Source organism: Psammomys obesus, unplaced genomic scaffold (genome assembly GCF_907164565.1).
Source record: "Psammomys obesus unplaced genomic scaffold, mPsaObe1.curated_primary_1811, whole genome shotgun sequence".
NCBI lineage: Eukaryota > Metazoa > Chordata > Mammalia > Rodentia > Muridae > Psammomys > Psammomys obesus.
In genome coordinates this window covers 1,323,626-1,344,295 of record NW_026590681.1, presented here as the reverse complement: position 1 = coordinate 1,344,295, position 20,670 = coordinate 1,323,626, and the positions used below count along the sequence as shown (strand labels likewise).

At 44.1% G+C, this 20,670-nt stretch overlaps 2 protein-coding genes across 7 annotated transcripts in view; both read right to left on the bottom strand.

The window, feature by feature from the left end:
* The window catches only part of Prmt3 (protein arginine methyltransferase 3), an 84,892-nt gene extending 71,352 nt beyond the window's left edge, over positions 1-13,540 (bottom strand). The window contains exons 1-8 of one of the 2 annotated variants that reach the window (XM_055608373.1): positions 13,410-13,540; positions 13,198-13,324; positions 11,862-11,944; positions 10,913-10,962; positions 10,009-10,111; positions 5,995-6,154; positions 5,123-5,264; positions 1,207-1,272 (exon numbers count right to left, since the gene is read on the bottom strand). In XM_055608373.1, coding sequence (XP_055464348.1) covers positions 1,207-1,272; positions 5,123-5,264; positions 5,995-6,154; positions 10,009-10,111; positions 10,913-10,962; positions 11,862-11,944; positions 13,198-13,324; positions 13,410-13,434 — 756 coding nt within the window. In that variant the 5' untranslated portion in view covers positions 13,435-13,540. The remainder of the gene's footprint in view (positions 1-1,206; positions 1,273-5,122; positions 5,265-5,994; positions 6,155-10,008; positions 10,112-10,912; positions 10,963-11,861; positions 11,945-13,197; positions 13,325-13,409) is intronic. The other variant, XM_055608374.1, reaches the window with a different exon arrangement.
* A 3,545-nt stretch (positions 13,541-17,085) lies between these two features.
* Positions 17,086-20,670, bottom strand: part of Htatip2 (HIV-1 Tat interactive protein 2) — a 12,792-nt gene continuing 9,207 nt past the window's right edge. For all 5 annotated transcript variants that reach the window (XM_055608361.1, XM_055608363.1, XM_055608359.1 and 2 more), the window contains exons 4-6: positions 20,179-20,316; positions 18,523-18,584; positions 17,086-17,767 (exon numbers count right to left, since the gene is read on the bottom strand). In XM_055608361.1, the coding sequence (XP_055464336.1) occupies positions 17,542-17,767; positions 18,523-18,584; positions 20,179-20,316 (426 nt within the window). In that variant the 3' untranslated portion in view covers positions 17,086-17,541. The remainder of the gene's footprint in view (positions 17,768-18,522; positions 18,585-20,178; positions 20,317-20,670) is intronic.

Genomic DNA, 20,670 nt, shown 5'->3' with positions numbered 1-20,670 from the left:
TGAGAACTAGAAACACCTCTATGCTCTCAATGTAGAGTCTTCAAGGAAAAATGATGGAGGAAAAATTCCAGGCAAAGATATTCAAAAGGCAAAATCCATAGCTCCTGCTTAAATTAGTGGGGTAATTCTAATAAAGACAAACAGAAGCATGATGCTTTGAGTAAACACACCAGTGTGCAAAGGGAGGGAAAGGCCAGAGGGGAAAGAAGACAATGTGAGAACTTAGGAGGAAGGACTACTCCACAAACACTAGACTCCATATTAGCCATGCATACACAGAGACAAATGAGGAAAGAGGCACACTCAGATGCACAGGAGCTCATGTGTGCACACACAGAGAGAAAGACAGATACACACAAACACATACACACAGACTACACACACAAAGCTTATGAACCATCTTTTAAATAATCAGCATAACTGTCAAGACGGCTTAGCAGGTAAAGGTGCCTGCCACCAAGCTTGAGACTGACTGCTGGGAACCACACAGTAGAAGGAGAAAACTGACTCTGGCAACTTGTCCCTGAACTCTATCTGTCCTTTCATGCCATGTACATGCCAGTATGTAGACACCACCCACAAACAGGACCAGTCAGATGGCTCTGTAGATAAGGGCACTTGCTGCCAAGCCTGACAACCCGGAATTCATATGGTGGAAGGACAAAACCATTCTCCAACCACCACATGTACTCTGTGATAGGCATATGCCCATCCCACCATACATAACACACATACTGAAAAAATAAAAAATAAATAAAATATAATAAAATTTTAAATAAATTAGACAGTATTAAAATAAAAAATAAGATGGTCCATAAAAACATAAATTCACAAAGGACTAAACTGTACAGAAAAAAATTCTAGCTTTTACAGTATTCCACTCCAATTTTTTGCTATTCTACACATTGGATAATAATTAAAAGTATGCTTTGCCATGGGGTTTATCAATACATTCCAAACACACAACCACCATAAATCAAAAACTACAGTTTGGACTAATTAGACAGGTGAAATTTAGCTAGGCTCCATTCCTGTAATGAATGACTTTCAGCTTTATAAAAAGATGCCCTGAATGGCAGCCCCATTAGATCTGGGTTATCAGCCTCAGCACCACGCAGCAGTTCATCAAAGGCTCCTGGGAAGCAAAGCCTGAGTCAATTGTCCAGGAACGACATAGGATGGCTGACTCAAGGACCACTCACTCACCTTATCTTTGAAGATGTGTGGATTTTGATATATGAAATCTCTGTAGCTTTCTGTGCGTACTTTGTCCTAGGATAGAGAGAGCAAGATACCATGTTTACAGTCTGAGCAAATAAATGAATTCTTCTATGAACCTATGCCTATTGTATCACACATTGTTAGCCTCCACAGCAACATTCTGCCTAAGAAAAGAGAGCTATTTCATTTTTTTCTTCTTTTTAAAAGAAAACAATAAAGAACAAAAATAGCAACAACACATAAAAACTTTTATTTAAAAAGTATCAGTGAAAGATCAAATCTAGCCATTAGTTTGAAACATGCACACCTTTCTCTTTCAACATGTGGTCACTGTCAGACTCAAGAGATGACAAATGCTAAGTGAAGGTGCCCTTTAAGCAAAGCCTGGCTCCCTGCGGTGATGTGACCAAAAAATAAACAAACAAACAAACAAACAAACAAATAAATAAATAAATGGAACAGAAAAAAGTAAAATAAAATAAAACAGATAACTGAAAAGATGGCGTACAGGGATCATGAATCTACACCAAGGAAATTTTTCTAAGAAAGCCACAAAAGCATCTGGTTTATAGGACTATTTTGTTTCTAGAAATGTCTGTATTAGAAAATGATGCCTCAAAGGCTGTAGGTCTAGAAGGAAATCATGTGAGCCCTCTGGCACACATCACCAGATTCCATACTCTGGAATCTCTCATAAACTGTGACCAGGCAGGCCTGCAGTGTCCTCACATTCCTGCTAGCTAGCGACCAAGCTGCACCCCTAAGTCAGACATGGACAGTCTATAGATGAGGTGGGGGAGGACTCTGCACCCAGTAAAAAAAAATTGAGTATGGTAAAAACAGCTGCCACCAAGTGGAAATTCTAGTTTACAATTAGTTTTATTTTTAATTTTACATAAAAAATGAAAACAGTCAACCCTCAGTTACCTGTGGGCCCCGTTTTTATGGATTCAGGCAAATAAGGACTGAAAGCACCTCAGACAAATAACCACATCTGTCCTAAGCCTGTGCAACCTTGTATCTTTCTCTGATTAATATATACCACAGTGACCCGTCTTCTAATTGCACCACAAAATAAACAGGAAACTTCTATCAAAAAGGACAATTCTTCCAAAATCCCTCCAACAAAGCCTCCTCCTCGAAAATTCATCCCCATCCCCCGCTTTTATTTGCAGGTGAGGGGGTTAGGGAGGGGTCCACTAAGTCCAATTAGTGCTAGGTGTGGGGCAAGTTAGGGGGGGTAAGGAGTGGATAGGATTTTCATTGGATATACATGAAATTCTCAAGAATGAAGAAAAATTATACATAAAATGCCCCTTTAAATGCACACCATTTTGTACATTTTTTACTGAAAAAACAATTCAGCGGGGGCGTCAGTCATAGGTACAGCAGCATGGTAGGTTCTCACCCATCAACCTGCATCCCCACACTCCAACTTGATCAAAAGCATCCAACTACTGTCTGCACACATTCCTATGGCTGAGTGATGCTTCTCCCAGTAGCCTCTCTCATCATCGGCATTGCTCGTAAGCTCATCACACACAGAGCCCTGTATCTAGCAGACCCTTTTTTGAATAATTGACACTTTGCTAGAAAAACCCATAATCATGAATAGGAAAGCTACTAAAAAAAACTCTCCTTAAAAACTGTTTCCAAGCCAGGGTGGCAATGCAGGCCTGTGATCCTGTAATCCATGGTAGTAAGGGCTGGAAGGTCAGGATTCAAGGTCCTCTTTTGCTACATAGAGTTTGAGGCCAGCATAAGCTATAGGAGGCCCTGCCTCAAAATAAACAAACAAAACAACAAAGAAAATCCTCAAAACAAAAGTACTAAAGATTTACTCTAACAAAAAAGACTAACATGAGAATACAGAATAAAACTTGGAAGAAATCTTTCCCATCAAGCAGACACAAAGTTTAATAAGAGCTCCGACACCCTGGAGCCATGTGTGGGGGCAAGAGAAGGATCTCAGCTCTATCCCTCAAAACCAAACCACTGCAGACAAGTCTCAGGCAGAGAAGCTACACACTACAGTTTTATGTCACACAAAGCACCTCAAGGTGCCTAGGAAGGGGATCAAAAGCTCCAGTCAGCTACAGGTCCAAGGGGACAACATAAGCCCCTACACCTCATGCTATAAAACAGCCTGGTAACCAGCACTACTGCACACCTAGAGATCAGCTGCCACAGCAAACACAGGCAGATGCTATGCAGCTCACACTTGCATTACAGCCAACAACCCTTCTTCAAAGGCCCAAAGTAGCAGGTGTTATCTAAAGTCCATTTAACCCACACCCTTTGTCAACTGTGTCTTTAAATTTTTAACAACTTCATTCATCCAATCCATAGAAATAAGATTATAATTATAATTAAAATGTCTACAACTAAACAAGAAAGTCACTAATCAGTCTATAAAAGCCTTACACTTGGGGTTTCCCAGCCTCAAATTACTTGTCAGAATTATGTAGGCTTTCTGTCACAAGATACCACTGAACAGTTTATTTGTGCTGAGAGCTGTTCTAGTAAAAACAGGAAACACAGCCTGAACCAAGGCAGGCTCCCTCCTAACTCAGTTAATATCAAACCAATCAACATCTCCAAGAGCAATTCTGTGTCACAAGAAGGGAAACTGAGGCAGAGACTATTAATAACAGTGCCTGAGTGATTCTCTGAAGGGAAAGACAACCCTGGAACCTTTGAGCTGGAGTCTCCATGTACGTACAGGGGTCTTACATTGGTCACACATCACAGTCTCTAGTTGCTGACACACAAGCACAAAAGTCCTTTTATTGCAAACCAGCCTTCCCTGATCACGGCTGTGAAAACACTTCCACCCACAGGGACTTTCATGACCATGACCTGTCTGAGAAAGGCTACACAAGAGCTACACCAAATACTCAAAAGAGCAGGTAGCATTGACAGAGCTTTCAAACGTCAGCAGGGCTTGGATGAGCTCCTTTAGAGAACAACCCACCACAGATACAAAGCAGGCCATTTCTTCTACACAAATTCACTCGCTTGTACACTATGCAGTGTCTGCAATGCTCAGTGTCACCTCATCGTCCCCAGGTGACAGCAGCATAAGTAACGGCATGACACTGCTTTAAGGTTCTTGGGCTGCCTTTAAATAAAATAATCTTTGGAGGAAGAATTTAGAAAAGGATTTTTATTGATCAATTCTAAGAAAAGAGAAGACAACATCTAAAGTTTCTAGAGATAAACATTTAAAATTTTTAGTAAATTTTGCAATCCAATATTTATTTTATTTTATGCTAGTCAAGTATAGTCAGTTTTGCTGAATTAAAATTCCTACTATTGTAATCTGTAATGTGACAAAATGTACAGTCAGCAGGTAAAGTTTATTTCTATCTTCTATGGGTATTACCACCTTGACTATTAAAACTGAACAGATACAAATATCAGGTCTGACCACATTAGGAAACATTTCTATATTCTCAACAATTCTGTAGGTTATAAGTTATGCCATGAATAGTGTGAGAACTATTTTAAATTAATTTTTACAAGATAACTACATGCCCAAACCAAGTCAACATTGCTATTTTAAAAACTAAAGAAGTTTCTCTTGCATGTTTAAAAAAAAAAAAAAAAGAATAATTTAATTCTTATTTAACACAACAGATGTTCCTGGGAAGAACCATCAAGCAACTGTTTTTTCCAATGTTCAATTTCTAGTAAAAAGTGGCTTCATTAGAAAGATGAAAACTGACTTAAATAGGATTTTCAGGGACTTGACACCTCTGTAATCTTTTCATCTGAGGAGCAGTTATCTAAGCGCGTTCACACACACACATTTGCACACGCGCCTCTGGACTATTAAGAAAAAGCCTATTCTGTAAGGTTCTCCCGTTGGCAGATTTGATGCATACGTGCTCTGTCCAACCTTTAGCATTTCTTCATGAATCCCATAATGCCCGTAGGAGCTGAAGTAGACGCCATCCTCATCCTCCTGCAGGTCTGCAATGGCAGTGGTAGAGGAGCAGGTTCTGACATCTACGTTCATCACAAAGTCCTGAGCAAATTGTCTGTAATCAATTTGAAATACACCCTTGAGACAGGTTTACTGGACCATGAGAAAAGGCAAGGCTAGAGAGTGACGGAGGGGAGGAGGAAGGCGGCAGTGTGCCCAGCATCTTAAATCCTTTTCTACCTGCAGCACCCAACAGCGCCCCCTGCTGGATATGAAGCAATACAATGCTTTATTCAAATGTATTTTTTCTACGGCTCTATGGATGCCCATGTGAAGGCCTGTGCCCACCTCCACACTAACATCTAGACTGACAAGTTCCCCAGGAGATGAAGGGCTCCTGGAGAATGCTAACTCAGTGAGGAAAAACTGCCCCTATCTATCTGGTTCTTTGATTAAATTCTACACTACTGTCACATTTTGGCTATTTTAAAAACATTTCAACCTTGTATTTTCCCAAAACCTAAAAAAATAATAATCCTTCCATGTCTGAAAAAGTAGGTTAGTTAAAATGGAGAAGCCAACTATAAACAAGAAAATTAAAAGGCAGGAAATATTAAAAACAGAAATATTCAAGAGGACCTGAGAACAGCCACATGTGCAGAGCAATTATGAAGTATCTACAAGTCTGTAAAAATGCAGTCGACATAGAGTAACCCTTAAATGCTGTGTGTCTTTGGTACTCCTAAAGAAAGTATCAACACTGGCGTCTAGCCCCCCAGGTATTCTGCCCGGGAACTGCCCTACAAGCTCCACCTGGAGCGGGGTCTGGCTGGACAAGCACTCACTTCATCTTCTGCAGGTCCTCACGCGCTCGAGCCAGGGCAGCCTCGGCAGACAGCGCCCGCGCCTCCATGTGCTTCAACTTCTCAACAACAGATGTATTGTCACTGAGTCCGTTGGGGTATGAGAAGGGAGTAGACACCGGCTCGTAAAGATCTTCTACGTCTAAAGGGTAAAGGGCCACCATTATCAGGTCACCTCATAGCAGCACATTGGGGACAAACAAGTTGGAAATAAACAGGCCTAAGTGTCTACCATGGTCAAGCGAGAAAAATTATTAAAAGCACTTTTCATAGGCTTGCTATCCAAGTTCCTTGATTTGATCTCATGGAGTATGATAGTCTGCTTTTCATTAGCTAGCTAAACTGAACATAGGCATGCATGGATACACTGAAACAAACACAAGGAAACTAGTGTTTAGTATTAAGCTTTCATTCTCATCAAACCACCCCACTCTCACTCTCACAACAGCTCACTCTCAAATCAACCTGAGATGCAAAGAGACACTATTTCAGACACTGGGGAAAATAAATTTCAAAAAAGCTAAGTAACCAAATCAAAGTCATATAGTTATGTACTGGTGCAGTGAAAGCTCAACAGCTGCCTAACCAGTCCAGGCTCTTGACCCTAACAAAGCACCTCTCAGCCTGTTTCCTTAGCCCCAGAATAGCAGGCAGCTTGTGCAGACACTCACTGGCAATCCTGCTGGGTGTAACAAGAATGAGCCTGGAGGGCAGTGTGCCAAAGAAAACAGGCCAACACTAAAGGGCAAATGCAAACTCTAACAGCCCTTACGGGGTCACAGGTGCAGCAGAAGAACCAGCAGCCAGGCCATCAACTACACAGCTGAACTCGGCTGGGGACCATGATGATGTCTGTGGCATGTTACCACCAAGGGCCATGAAGATGTCCATGGTCTGTGCTGCAGCCTGAAGCCACATCCGTTGGCTATGCTGCTGCCAGGAAGAAGAAGCCATACTGATGTGAGGGGCCTGCCCTGCCAGCTGAGCATGGCGATGTTCAGGCCTGTACTGCCACTGAGGCCACATCTGGGTCTATGGTTCTACTGCAGTTAGGGACTGTGTTGAAGTCTGTCACCCATGTTACCACCAAAGGCCATGAGGATGTCTAGGGTCCGCGCTGCAGCCTGAAGCCACATCGATGTGTACAGGACATGCAGCCACTGGAGGCCACACTTACGTGAGTGGTCTGCACTACACCCGAGGCCATGGTGATAGAAACCATGTGGAGGCCCATGATCCATGCTCCTGCTGACTGTGAAGAGCAAGGCTATTTTTGCTGTGACATGGATAACTGTAGATGCATAGCTGAGAGAAAGGAAGGCTTCTGTGACGATCCCTATCCTCCAAACCCATTTAAAAATAATAATAATAATGCCACCAAAAAGAACTCTTAAAAAGTGTGATGAGGATAGTAAAGAGTAGCTTTTCATAATTGGCAGCTTCTGGTGGAGGTGTGGGAGGGAAGGACTCAGTTCTACTGAAGGGGAAGGCTACTTAGAGTTTGACCATGCTCCAATGAGTAAATAGATAATACAAAGTGGACTTGTGGTTTTTTGGTGTTGTTATTGTTTTCTATTTTCATTTTTTACTTCTTTTGGGAGGAAAAGTCACAAATCAGGGGTTGACATGGAAGGACTGGAAAGGGATTGTGATTGTGGTACATGATGTGAAACTCCTAGAGAATCAATTAAAACGTTATGTGGGAAAAACAAAACAACAACAAAGACCTTACAGAAGCAGAGAGAATTGTGTTGCCATAGCCTAGGGCTGCAAGCTTTCCCTTCAGACACAGACACTGAGAACACCTTACCCACTATGTGACTACAGCTGTTGCCCAGTGTACATGTGAAATGGGCCAACCCAGCAGAGCTTAAGTGTTTTCAGCACACGTAAAAATGGTAACGTGTTGCATGCCAATCTGCTTGAATGCAACAGCCATTTCAGAGTGTTTACGTTCACATGATCACAACCCTACACACCTAAAGGTTACACTTAACCAGACTTTCACCAAATAAGGCAGACAAGTCATTCCTTAAAGATGAAGTACAGATAAGGACTTCTATATATCCAAAGCCTTCCCATCCCAGGCAAGCCACTAATATTTTATTATGATACTATGATGCAGCCAAAATCTTAGGTTAAAAATATTTTTTCGATTTAATCTTCATTTCGTCATTAACAAGTGTAGAAATAACCCTGCAAACAGAGATGGAGTCAGTGAGTCTTAAGAAATCCCAGGATGATGGGGAGACTTCATTACCTTACAATCTACCTAAGCAACAAACACTGCTGACACTGTTGCCGCCTCTGTGCAGCACTGGGGACAGCACCCCACCCCACTCAGGTTCTGCTATGATACTTATGAAGACATTTCAACAGCTAACCAGTACACACTGCTTCTCCAGGGGACTCAAGCCATGCTGAACCTGATACACACAGTGCAGTGTGGCTGACCTCCATTTACACACTGAGAACAGTCATCTCATGTGTCTGAACACTCAGTCCCCAGCTGCTGCACTGTTCAGAAAGCAGTAGAACCTGTAGGAAGCAGAAGCTACTACAGAAAGTGAGCTGCTGAGAAAGGATGATAAGCTTTTAAGTTTTATTTTATTCACTTGTATTTGTGTGTATGCGTCACCTCGTCTATAGGTGCCCCCATACATGCAGGTGCCCACAGAGGGCATCATATCCCTCGGAACTGGAGTTTCAATTGGTGTGTACTGCCACGCGGGTGCTGGAAACAGAAAGGGCAGTGTGTGTTAACCGTGTTACCTGTCCAGCCCCACTTCCTGGCCACTCTGGACTTTCTGATATGGACCCAGTGTGACCAGCTGCTTCTGCAGTGCCTTCCCGGCCAGCGTGGAGTGTTTCCTCTCAAATGGTCAGCCAGACTAAGCCTTTCCTCCCTTCAATTGCATCTTTTGGGCATCTGCTTACAGCAACCACAAAACTAATACAAATCCTTACTTTGTACTTTGTTTCCAAATTCAAGCTATTTGGCAAGCTTGGTTTTATTTCTGCTATAATAAAAACTGGTCATAATTTAACATTAATATGCATCACTTTTCAGTGATGTTAATCATATAGACTGGAAGGGATGGAAAGCAATAAGCAGTAGCAGCCCCTGGAGGGTATGAAGCTGGGTTCGGGCAGTCACCCTACAGTTCATAGGATGCCTGTTCTCCTGAGAGGGATACACTGCTCCAAGTGTGACTGTCCACAATTTACTTCTCTTCTAAGGGGGCATTTATCTTCTTTTCACAGTTTGAAATAAACTACAATTTTGTAATAAACTACTCTGTGTATGTCTGTTTGGAATGAGAACATCAATCTATAACCAATGATGGGCAGTAAGAATGCAGTTTTGTCGAATCTGGGAGTACTGCAGCATCAAACCTAGAATTAGTTTATGGCACGTAAGCTCTCAGCAGCTCAGCTACATCCCCAGACCTGTGGATTCTTTCTTTCTGTGAAAACTGACAGCCTGCTGAGGTCTTTAGAAATGAAGCCCTTATCCATAAAGGATGGATCTACACAGTGGATGTCTGAAACTGAACCCTCAATGAACCATGTCTTCTTTATCATACTGTATATCCACCATAAAGCTTAATCAATAGATTAGATACAGAGACTAAAAGCAATTAACAACAAATATTTACAAGATGCTATAGGCGCACTGTGATACTGTAACAGTCAATCCATACCTGCAACAAAAGGATGGGTATCATGCACAGTACACATACACTGGATAAAACCAGAAAGCACATAGCAGGAAGAGACAGACTGGCACAATGCTTCTATGCCTCTCAGAACAGCAGCCAACTTAAATTAAAACTTACAAGCTGGTTATTTTTACAGTCATCCACTGTTTTAATTGACCAGGTAAAAATGCAGAAAACAAAATCTCTGCTTGGGAAGGATTATGGTCCATTTTTACAGAGCACTTTGGTGTAACAAATGGCCTGAGGCTAAAGTAGACAAAAAGTTTCTTCTTACCAAACTGAAGTAAAAGGTCATCTTCCAACACAGGCTTCAGGTACTCATCTTTCTCCCAAGGTACAGGATTGTAAATGGAATTCATGTATTCAACTGTAGGATTCTGGGCATGAAGATAAAGCACATTGGATTCACTACATGTAATGACAAAGCTCCCTAAAAATGAGTGGGGAACTTAAGCAAAACCCCTCAAGTCTGTACAAGACTAGTGTGCCTGCCTGTGTTTATCTGCCATCTTACATGACTACCATGCATTCTTATACTATCTGACGCACGGAAAGCGACACCAGCCCAAGCATTCATTTAAATAGACAAAGAACAAAATGTTTGAAAAAGATTAAACAACGTAGATTGGAGAGATGGCTGAGAACTTAAGAGCACTGGCTGTTCTTACAGAGGAGCCGGGTTCAACTCCCAGCACACACATGGTGGCTCACAGCCATCTGTAACACAAGGTCCTGAGCGCCCAATGCCCCTCTCTGGCTTCTGCATGCACCAGGCATGCAGTCAAAACATTCATTCACATAAAATAAAATAAAAGTTTTAACAAAAGAAAAAACTGTGAATAAAAAAAAATTGAAAAGCATGTTTAAAGTACCTGGAATCAGACTAGAAATGATCTTATTTTACAGAAATACTAATTTTCATTTTATCTGACAACTGCTTTTTGCACAGTACTGATTCAAGTCAGTTAAATATGACAGGAGTAAGCAGAGGAAACCTCCACCAGGAGCTTCACCAGTCCTCTTTCTTCATGTCCACAATTCCCACAATATGAAAAAGGCCAAATGTGAAAAAAAACAAAAAAAACAAAAACACTCATATTCAATTAAATAATCAGCACAGTGGTAGTCTCTATGAACTTCATAAATTTCTACATAAAACTATTAGGTTTCCAACTTACCTTAAGTCTAATAAAATTTATTAGCTTAATGTATCCATAAAATTCAAGTCCTAAATAGAAGAAAAGACAGTTCACTAATTTTAGTACAGTGTATTTGTTTTAACTGGTCTGTAAACGCATGAGATATTTCTGAGCTCTAAAGTATCACTTCTATTTGAAACTTTGTATTAAGAATTAGAAACTGAGATGGTGGTAGTGGTGCAAGCCTTTAATCACAGCACTGGGAGGTGTGTAGATCTTTGCGAGTTCAAGGCCAGCCTGGTCTACAGAGTGACTTCTAGGACAGCCAACACTGTTACACAAAGAAACCCTGACTCAAAAACCAAAAACCAACCAACCAAACAACAAAGAATTTGAAACTGTAATTTTGATACTTTTAAATATTTTATCTGAGAACAAATTTTGAAATGTTTCCCCCCCCCCCAATTCATTAAAAAAAATATTTATTATTATTATGTATGATGTTGGGGGTATAATATGTATGTGGGGAGGGTGTGATGTGCATGTGAGGATATGTGCTACAGTGCACATGTGAAGGTCAAGGACCAGCTCTGTAGATTGGCTGCCTTCTTCCACCTTTGCGTGAGCTCTGAGTGAGCGCTCAGTTTGTCAGACTTGTGTGGCAAAATGGGCAAGAGCACTTACAGGACAAGCATGAGGATGTGGTTTTGAATCCTCAGCACCACTTAAAACACCAGCAGACATGGTGGCCTCGTAAATTCAATGCTTGGGAGGCAGAAATCATTGAAGCAAGCTGGCTAGCCCAGCTGAGTTGGGGGTGGGGAGAGTGAGAGACCCTGCCTCAATACATGAGGTGGAGCGCAACTGTGGAAAACACCTTACATCTACTTTGGGGAAACACGCACAAAGAAAATGAAGGGTCTGGAAAATTCTAACATTTGAACCTAAACTTCACAAGCAAAACTGTCCTTACTCAAGAGATACTCACCATGTTTGTGGACCATACTATCAATATTAAATTGATGCTCCAGCTTACAGTGTGCAAACGTTTCCTCAGCAGACCCAAACAACCTAAAGAGACAAGCAATAGCTTCGTGGGACAGTCTCCAGGGAGGTCAAAATACTGAAGACCCACAAATTTACCCAAAGGCTTCTGGGTAACAAAGCTCTCTCTCACATATTCTTTCAACTCACAGAATTTCCCTACTTGAGCCTCTTTTTCCTCTCTGTGAACCAGCACAGTAAATAATGCCTTTAGACACAGAGCACACAATGGTACAGCTGGCACACTGCCAATGTGCCAGAATTCAAGTAACCTTGGTTGTCCCATAGCACCTGCATTATAATGTGAAGAAGAACACTTCTCTTTGTACGCAACCTCCAACATTGAAGGGCACGAAATACACAGCAGAGACTCTGCCCTCCTCTTCTGCATCCCTAGCGCAGAGGCAACTCTCAGCAAATGTTTGCCAAGATAGGTCACTTGGATCTTCCCTGTCACAGGGCACTGCACCCCGGATGCACAATAAACATGCGTGCGCAGTCATTCCTCCTCTCCAGCAAGGTGCCACCTAGAAAAGCTGATAATGCCACCTCAGCACCATGCACCATGGTATACTGGGGGCTCGGCAGCGCTGCTCACTGTCAATCACCCCCTTTTCAAGCCCACATACCCCAAGCCAGTTTCTTGAAACCAAGACGCAAGATTTTAACTGAAAAGATGGCATGTTCTAGGAAGATAAACCACAGCTTTGTGACCTTGAATAATAAGTCAGTGGTTCTGCAGCTTCATTTCCCCTTAGTACTATGGGCAAAAATCCCTCCCTCAATCGTGGAGTCGAGCTAGGACTGTTTAAGTTTAAATAGCTCAATGAAATGCTGCATGAGAAGACATGGTCATTTTATAGGATGGTAGAAATGGAAGCACCCTTCCTGACTATGCGCTCCCAAAATCTGTTACCCAAGTAACGGGATTAAAACCACCCAGACAGTGTCTGCAAGGAAACAGAGGGTTCCATCGCTGATTTAGGACCAAGGTGTGGAGTTCAGAGTCAGGTAACTCAGGATGGCTTGGGTTTCGTAGCCATTCTCCTGCCTCAGCCATCAGAGTGATAGCATGCCAGGCCTGGCCTAGTATCTGTATGTGCTGGTATTGAAGCGGGGTCAGGAGTGTTTGACTGGGCATCAGGGACAAACCCAAAGAAGCTCCCGCCTCCGCCCCCCCCCCGATCACGTGAGCGGGCTCTGTCAATCAGCCGTCACGCGGGACCAGGCCTCCGGCCCGCCACGTGCTCGCTCACGCTGCTTCTCACGCGGCCACGAACCTGTCACAGAACAGGCAGGGCGTGTGCTGCCGGCCGTGCGCGGGCTCAGCGTCCTCGTCCTCCCAGCCGGCGTCGTCTCCGCTGTCCGACAGCTCCAGGGGCTCGGGGCCCAGCTCGGCGCCTTGGCCTGCGGGGGCACACTGTCAGCACCCGGACGCGCGAACGCCCACTCTTGCCCTTGCCACTGCCCGCCGCCCACACGAGGGACCCACCGTTCCCCGCCGCCAGCGAACACATGGCCGCCGACCAAGCGCGCGGCCGCACAGCGCGGCGCCGGAGCTGGGAACGAGCGCGAGCGCGCGGTAGACCCGAGGCAACCTACACTCCGGCCGTTCCCGGGCCGCAGAGCGCTTCCGGGTCACGTGGGCCTAGTGGGCGGGGCGAGAGGCCCAGCACCGCTCCCCACGCCCTCTGCAGCGTGCACGCCTGCGCCACGGAGGCAGACGCGTGCTTGGCAGGGCTGGGCACGACCTGCCGCAGCGCCCTCTGGCGGCGGAGGTGCCCAGTGCAGGCTAGGCTTGGAGGCTCGGGGAGGTAAGGGAGCCCCATTAATCTGTGGGCTGACAGGGGGTGTGCATTGAACCCTACCCTTTATTGAGAGTGGTAAAGTGAGAACACGGGCTTTACAAACACCCTGAGTTTGAATCTTACTTCACTAGCTAGACTTCTAAAATCACGAGCAGGTAACTTGCCTTCTCTCCACCTCAGATTTCCTGACTGGTAAACAGGATCATGACTGCAAAAGCCCAGGGGCTATGGTAAGAACTCCGTGAGTTCATGTGTGTGAAAAGTTCAGGCATTATCTCGATCCCTATCATGGGAACAGGTGGACTGTTTGCTATGTGCCCACAAATGATGCGGTCTGTCCTGGGGATTGGGGTGCCGAGAACACTAGGGTTCCCACTCTGAGGCTGCTGCTTTTCTAATATTTCTAGTGTCTAACCTTAGAATTCCCTCAGGCAGGTAGGCAGCAGTAATTCTGGACAGGTAGTGCCTCCAAGCTGCAGTGTGAGGCTGGACTATGCATGGGGCATGTTTGACGACCTGCGCAATGCCTGACATTGGCTCAGCTAAACTCCCCATCATGCACACCCTCAAGCCTGTGTACTGCTGATCGCTGAAGCTCTTTGCTGGAGTTGCTCATTTTCCCCTTCACCAGCAGGACTTCGCTCATATCACCATTTTTTTTAATATTTTTATTTTTTTAAGTGTTGGGGTTGTTTGTTTTTAAGATTTATTATGTATACAGTATTTCTGCCTGCATGTGTGCCTACAGGCCAAAAGAGGACACCAGGGCTCATTATGGTGTCTCAGATGGTTATGAGATACCATGTGTTTGCAGGGAATTGAACTCAGGACCTTTGGAAGAACAGTCAGTGCTTTTAACCTTTTGAACACACAGTGTATTTTGATCAGGTTCCTCCCATTCCATCCCTTAACTCCTCTCAGGTCCATGTACCCCAATGTCCCTACCCCTCACCTTTGTATACTTAAAAGAAAAAAATGACATGGATTCCAGTTTCTGGATCCACATACTCTGGTTGTGGGGACATCCACTGGAGTGTGGTCAGCCTACCAGAGGCCACATCCTTAAAGAAAACTCTGACCCTCTCCCAGAAGCATCAACTGTTCATAGCTCCTCAGTTAGGAGTGGGTGCTTATGAATACCCAGCCCCTCCATGTTAGAATGTTGACTTGGCTTGGCTGTGTCCGGACCACAACCACTGAGTCTGAGTGTAGACTCATGTAGTGCATGTCCAGAAGAAAGTCTCCCTCCAGTCCTCCCTGACCTCTTCCTACCCACTTCCAAGTCACACCACCATTTCTAAAAGCAGGTTGTTATTCCAGGCACAGCCTATATCTCTCTCACTGCTACCATCGAATATCTCCTCCATCTCCTCTCCCTCCCCTTCCTCTACTCTCTTCCTTTCTCACATACCAGTCTTGCCCGCAGAAGAGGACAGAACCCTTCTGAAGCTACCTGATATTCTAGACATCTGCAGAAACCTGCTGACCCCCTTGACTAATAGAGTGCTCACTAATTTACCTGATAAGCACCTGCTGAACAAATTAATGTACAGCCTTTCTCTACCCTGGCCCATCCAACCTTCCTTGTGTAAACTGCCCTCTCCAGTGCATTTTAGTCTGTTGAAGGAACCTGCTGAATCATAGTGATGCCCAGATGTTGACAGTGACAGTGATGCCAGTCTGGAGAATGCACAGGCCAGAACCTTCTGTGAGGCTGACATCTTACCATGGTGCAGGGAGTGGGATACTTTTCTCTCCCAAACATGAAGACAGACCCTCCTAACATCACTCAACTCTGTCACTGAGATCCGAGTGTGGACTCACTCTCTCCTGAATGTTTGATGTACAAAAATGGTAGAGTGATTTAAAACCAGCCACTGAGTCTGGCTCCCTTCAGAGCCCACAAGGCTCAGCATATTCTTATGGTGACCCCCAAAGGCTGCTTTACTTCTCAGAGCCCAAGACTATTACAATGGAAACACACCCAAGCTCCCCCAAGCCCAGCTGTGAGGGAACCCCACTGACAGGAAGAAAACTTCTGCTTTTGAAACAGGGTACTACTATTGTTATTATTTATTAAAAAGCAATGAGGCTGGTATCAACCGATATTCTCTGCAAGAAGTTTATTAGGAGGGTAAGGAGGGAGTGTGAAGCAGGACATGGTGGGAAGAGAGAAAGAAAAGGGAAGGGGAGGGGGCACCGAGAGAGAGAGAAAGTAAGAGAGAGAAGAAGAAAAAGTAAGAGCAAGTAAGAGAGAGTGTAAGAAAGAAAGAGTGTAAGAGAGAAACCACGTGTCGGGGTTAGCCCTTTAAGGGGCAAGGTAACCATGCCTTCCAGGTGTGGCCACCTACCTGTTTAACCTGTATCACCTCAGGCTGGGAACATAGCTTGTTTGAAGACTGCTTAACTAGCATGCATGAAGCCTTAAGTTCACTACAAAAACCAGGCATGGTTGGGCATATCTGTTATCCCAACACTTGAGAGGTAGAGGCAGAAGAATCAGAAGTTCAAGGTCATCCTGGACTACTTATTGAATTTGAGGCCAGCCTGGGCTACCCAAGACCGTGTGACAAAAAAAAAAAAAAAAGAAAGAAAGAAAAAGAAAGAAAGAAAGAAAAGAAAAGAAAGAAAAAGAAGTACACCATACCGCATCTTTCAGTGTAGTATCAGGAAATTTTAGATTAACCACTGTTTGCAGTTAATTGCAAGGATCCTGCACCAATGGAGACACCCAAGAATTAAAGTTTTATGCATCCACAATGCACTAAAATACCTGGAAAATTCTAGCAATAGATAGAGATGATGTTCTTTTGCAGAGTGGGTAAAAAAAACCAGCTACAGAGGGCTGGGTAGATAGCTCAGTGGTTAAGAACATTTGCTCTCTTCCAAAAGACCTAATTTCAAGTCCTAGCACACACATAGGTAGATCTGTAACTCTAGGTTCAGGGGATCTGATGCCCTCTCTGGACACACACACACACACACACACACACACACACACACACACACACCTACTACTACAAGCAATGGAATCAGGCTGAGTGGCGTTAATCTTGACTGCCATTTCTTAGCTTTAGGTTTTCAGCTCCCTTGAGCAAGGCACTTAACAGTGTGCCTCAGATTCCCCATCTGCAGTATGAGGATAAAAATAGAAATTTAAATGAAAAGAAAGATATGAAGACAGCAGTATGGCTTTATAGGATTTCTGGAAAATTACTAGAGTGCCAAGAACATACAATCTAAAATTATGCAGACACCTGAAGTATTAGGTTGGGGCTGTGATGCCATTCCTTGGGGGCCTTCACTGCACCTTTCCACTAATATCAGCACAATTTTCAACAATTGAAAGAGTACCCAGGGTTTGCCCATTTACTTTTATTCCTCAGTGAATTACAGAATTTGTCCTATAGTTTCTGCATTGACATGCTGTCAAGGCAGAATGTTCACTCAGCTACATGCAGCTCAGCAGCACCATGACTCACCTGTAGTGTTAGGGCCCCTCTGCACAGGCATCTCTGTGGGAGTGCTTGAAAGCTGGTCTCATACCTAGAGGCACCGGGACCTCCAGTAGACACAGAAAAACCACAGATCCCTGTCTGCAACCCACAAGGTCCAGGTTTACAATTTAAACCGTCCTCCCAAAGCTCCATGCCTGACCTACATTAACAACCAGGCTCTCAACAGCTGGTGCAAAAATCTGCCATTTCCTGAGCTGCATGGCTGAGGAGAGGAACACCACAAGAGACCACACAGACACTTTTTATAGACTGATTTGGTGACAGGCACTGAGGTTTTCAAGAACGTCCTCTGGCATGGTCACAGCTTGGGCACATCACTGTCCTTCCCTAGCTGGAAGATGGCCTTATTTTCCAGGAGTTCCGTTTGTCCACTGCTGGGACTCACCAGGTTGTTCAGCATCGCCCTAACCACAGTCACCACAGGCACGGAGTACCCACTGGCCCAAGAGTCTGGCAGGGAGCTGAAGAATTTCCTAACCAGCCATTCTGCTGGACGAGATTCTTGCCTGTCACACAGCAGAACTCTAGGAGACAGAGAAAGGTAGAAGAATATAAAGCAATGCATTCAGACCTAATAGGATACTTCAGATTGAGTCCTGTTCCCAAAACCTGTCAGCTAAGGTCCTCACCCCCAAGGGAACTGTATTTGGAGATGGTCCTTATGGAGGTATTTAGAGTTGAGAGGTATTGAGGATGGGACAGGACTGCTGTCCTTACAAGAAGAAAGGACAACAGATATCTTTCTGCATACGCACAAGCAAGATCATGTGAGATTACATCAAGAAGGTGGCATTGCCAACCAGGAGGAGGGGCATCTCAGCAGACACTGACCCCAGGGACACTTTCATCTCAGCTGTCCAACCTCCAGTCATCAAGAAAATCAGTTGGCTCAGGTGGTGGTTGTAAAATTTGGTTTGGCGCATAAAGGAGGTTTTAAAAAGCAAAAGAGGGGCTGGAGATGGCTCATTGGTTTAGAACATTTGATGCTCTTGCAAAAGACCTAGGTTCAGTTCTCACAGACATCCATGCAGACAAACACTGATACACATAAAAATATAAAGACAAAAGAGTGTAAGTGAATAAAACTTAATATGTAAGAAAAATGCATGTAGCAAGTACTTCCAGGAAGTTGTAGATGATTCTGAAGCAGCCCCAAGCTAATCTCTTTTCAAGGTTAAAGGGTGGATCCTTGAGAGAAGCAATCCACTACTGGCCAACCCTATTCTCAGATGCCTGAATTGTAGGCCTCTCTACTTATTCCCAGCAGCATAAAACTTACCCCGGCCGAAACACTGAGAAGCGATCAAACTTTAATTCTTCAACCTTAGCTTCCACTTCTCCCTGTTTAAATTCAGAAAAATTAAAAATAGAAATAAAATCAGTGTTTGACGGAGACCAATGCACTCAAATAAAGCCTGAGAGACAGTCACTCAGGCTTGAAGATAATCTGCTTTCCCAGCTCTCAAGTCTTACAGTTCAACCTGAGTCTAGAGTCTGGACAGGAAGGAAGAGTCCATTTAACCCTGTCACAATGAGAGTGGTCAAGGTACAGAGAACAAGTGCTAGTGCTCAACCACAAATGGGACATCAACATCATCCTCAAACCCCCAGCGCAGGAGAAGAAAGACTGTAAGAGCCCGAGGTTAGGGTGGACCTGAGCAAAACGCTGTCCTCTGGACACGACAGGCCTGCTGCACTCAGAAACTCAGCAGCTGCAGTTGCCCACACAAGATCAAGCCAGCCAACTCTCTGGCATGGAGGTGGGTGGGGCTTACAAATTCCCTCTGTGAACTTAGGAGCTGTGGACAGCTTCTAGGAAAGAGACAGTGAGTATTCTTTAAGGGGGTGGCCCCTGGTAGGTTGGCCATGCTCCAGGGACACTCAGCTCAGTTATTAATGTCAAAACAAACCCAGAGAGGGTACATAAAGCATCAGTTGAACCTTTTCACTCCCTTCTCAGGGCTCCCAGACACGGTCACCTTTTTAGTATACAGGAACTTGTAATGGGTCAGAAAAACATGGCCGTCAGGAAAGGAGCCTCCCCCCAGTCAATCACTTTTGAGCATCAGCAACTCCCATCCAGATCTCAAAAAAAAAAAGTGAAATTATAAATAGAAGATACTTTAAATTATTAAGCCATGCATTTTCACATCAGGCATGTAATCAGGCCAGGGGAGCTGTAATGTGAAATTTATTTTTTTTCAAGGTCCACTCAGTAAAGACACCAAGGAAATGAAGGGAGTAGACAAAAGAACCAATAAAATATGGAACCAATAATTCAGGATGTCCTGTCTGGGGAAAAAAATGTAGTGAAGGCAATGAGGATCCCTGAGGGATATCTACAACTACAGTCCAGAACTGATGACTGGCATTCATAGAGCTTCCACTAGACAGCCAGAGGAGGACTCTTAACCCCGTGACCCGATGACAGCCCCCTCTGCTTGAGGTATTAAGCAAAAGGCAGTGCTTCTCTCACACTGAGAAGTCTGTGGCATGGTAATCTCTACGCACTGTTCATATACTGAAGGCAGAGGACCATGTCCAGCCGCACACAGCAAAAAACCAGGTCTGCCCTCCTGCCCCGGCAGTAACCCTACTTCAACCCAGGAAATAGAAGCTAGTTAAAATCAGCAGCAATCATGTACTGTACTGGCAAGAAGCTTAAATATTCTGTCCTCCTGGCCACAAAGAAAGTTGAGGGGAAGTCTTCGTAGCTGGGAGGCCATGCAGCCAAGGCTAGGTTCCCTCTACTCTTCCCACCTTACTGAATAATTCTTGGAGAAACCATGCCAGCCTTCTATGTTTCTCCCAAAGCAGTCCCTGCAGCTTTGAAAAATACGTAATATAATTTGTTTAATGTTTTCTTTAAAGATTATACTGGTTACTTAGTATTGTCAATTACCCTCCATATATGAAAGACAGAACACTCACAAACCTTTACTTGTAAATATAAGAAACTGCTGGATTTATCAGCCCCCTTGGAAGACAGCAGGTTGAAATGTTTGCACCCTCCTGCTTTTGCCAGCTCTGCAGACTTTAGCACATAATCTCGGTCAACACGGACAAATCCTTCCTGGGGGCAAAAGAACATAAGTTATTTCCTAATGTTACATGTTCATATTAAAGATGAATCTCCGGGAGTGGGTGGCAGGCTGGAAGGCCTAGGGGAATTGAGAATCTAAATAAAATGTATCGAAGCCATACTCAAAAGCTAGGCTTAGATCCTGGGAAAGGCTCCAAAGGCAGCAAAGATGAACTCCACTATATCACAAGGATGGCAATGAAGCCCAGACAGCAAACAAACCCTCAACGAGCTGAGGAAACAGCAAAGTCGCAATGGAAAGTTTGCTCTTGGTCACGTGTTCCTCCTCTTTCCTGATTATCTATCTATCTATCTATCTATCTATCTATCTATCTATCTATCTAT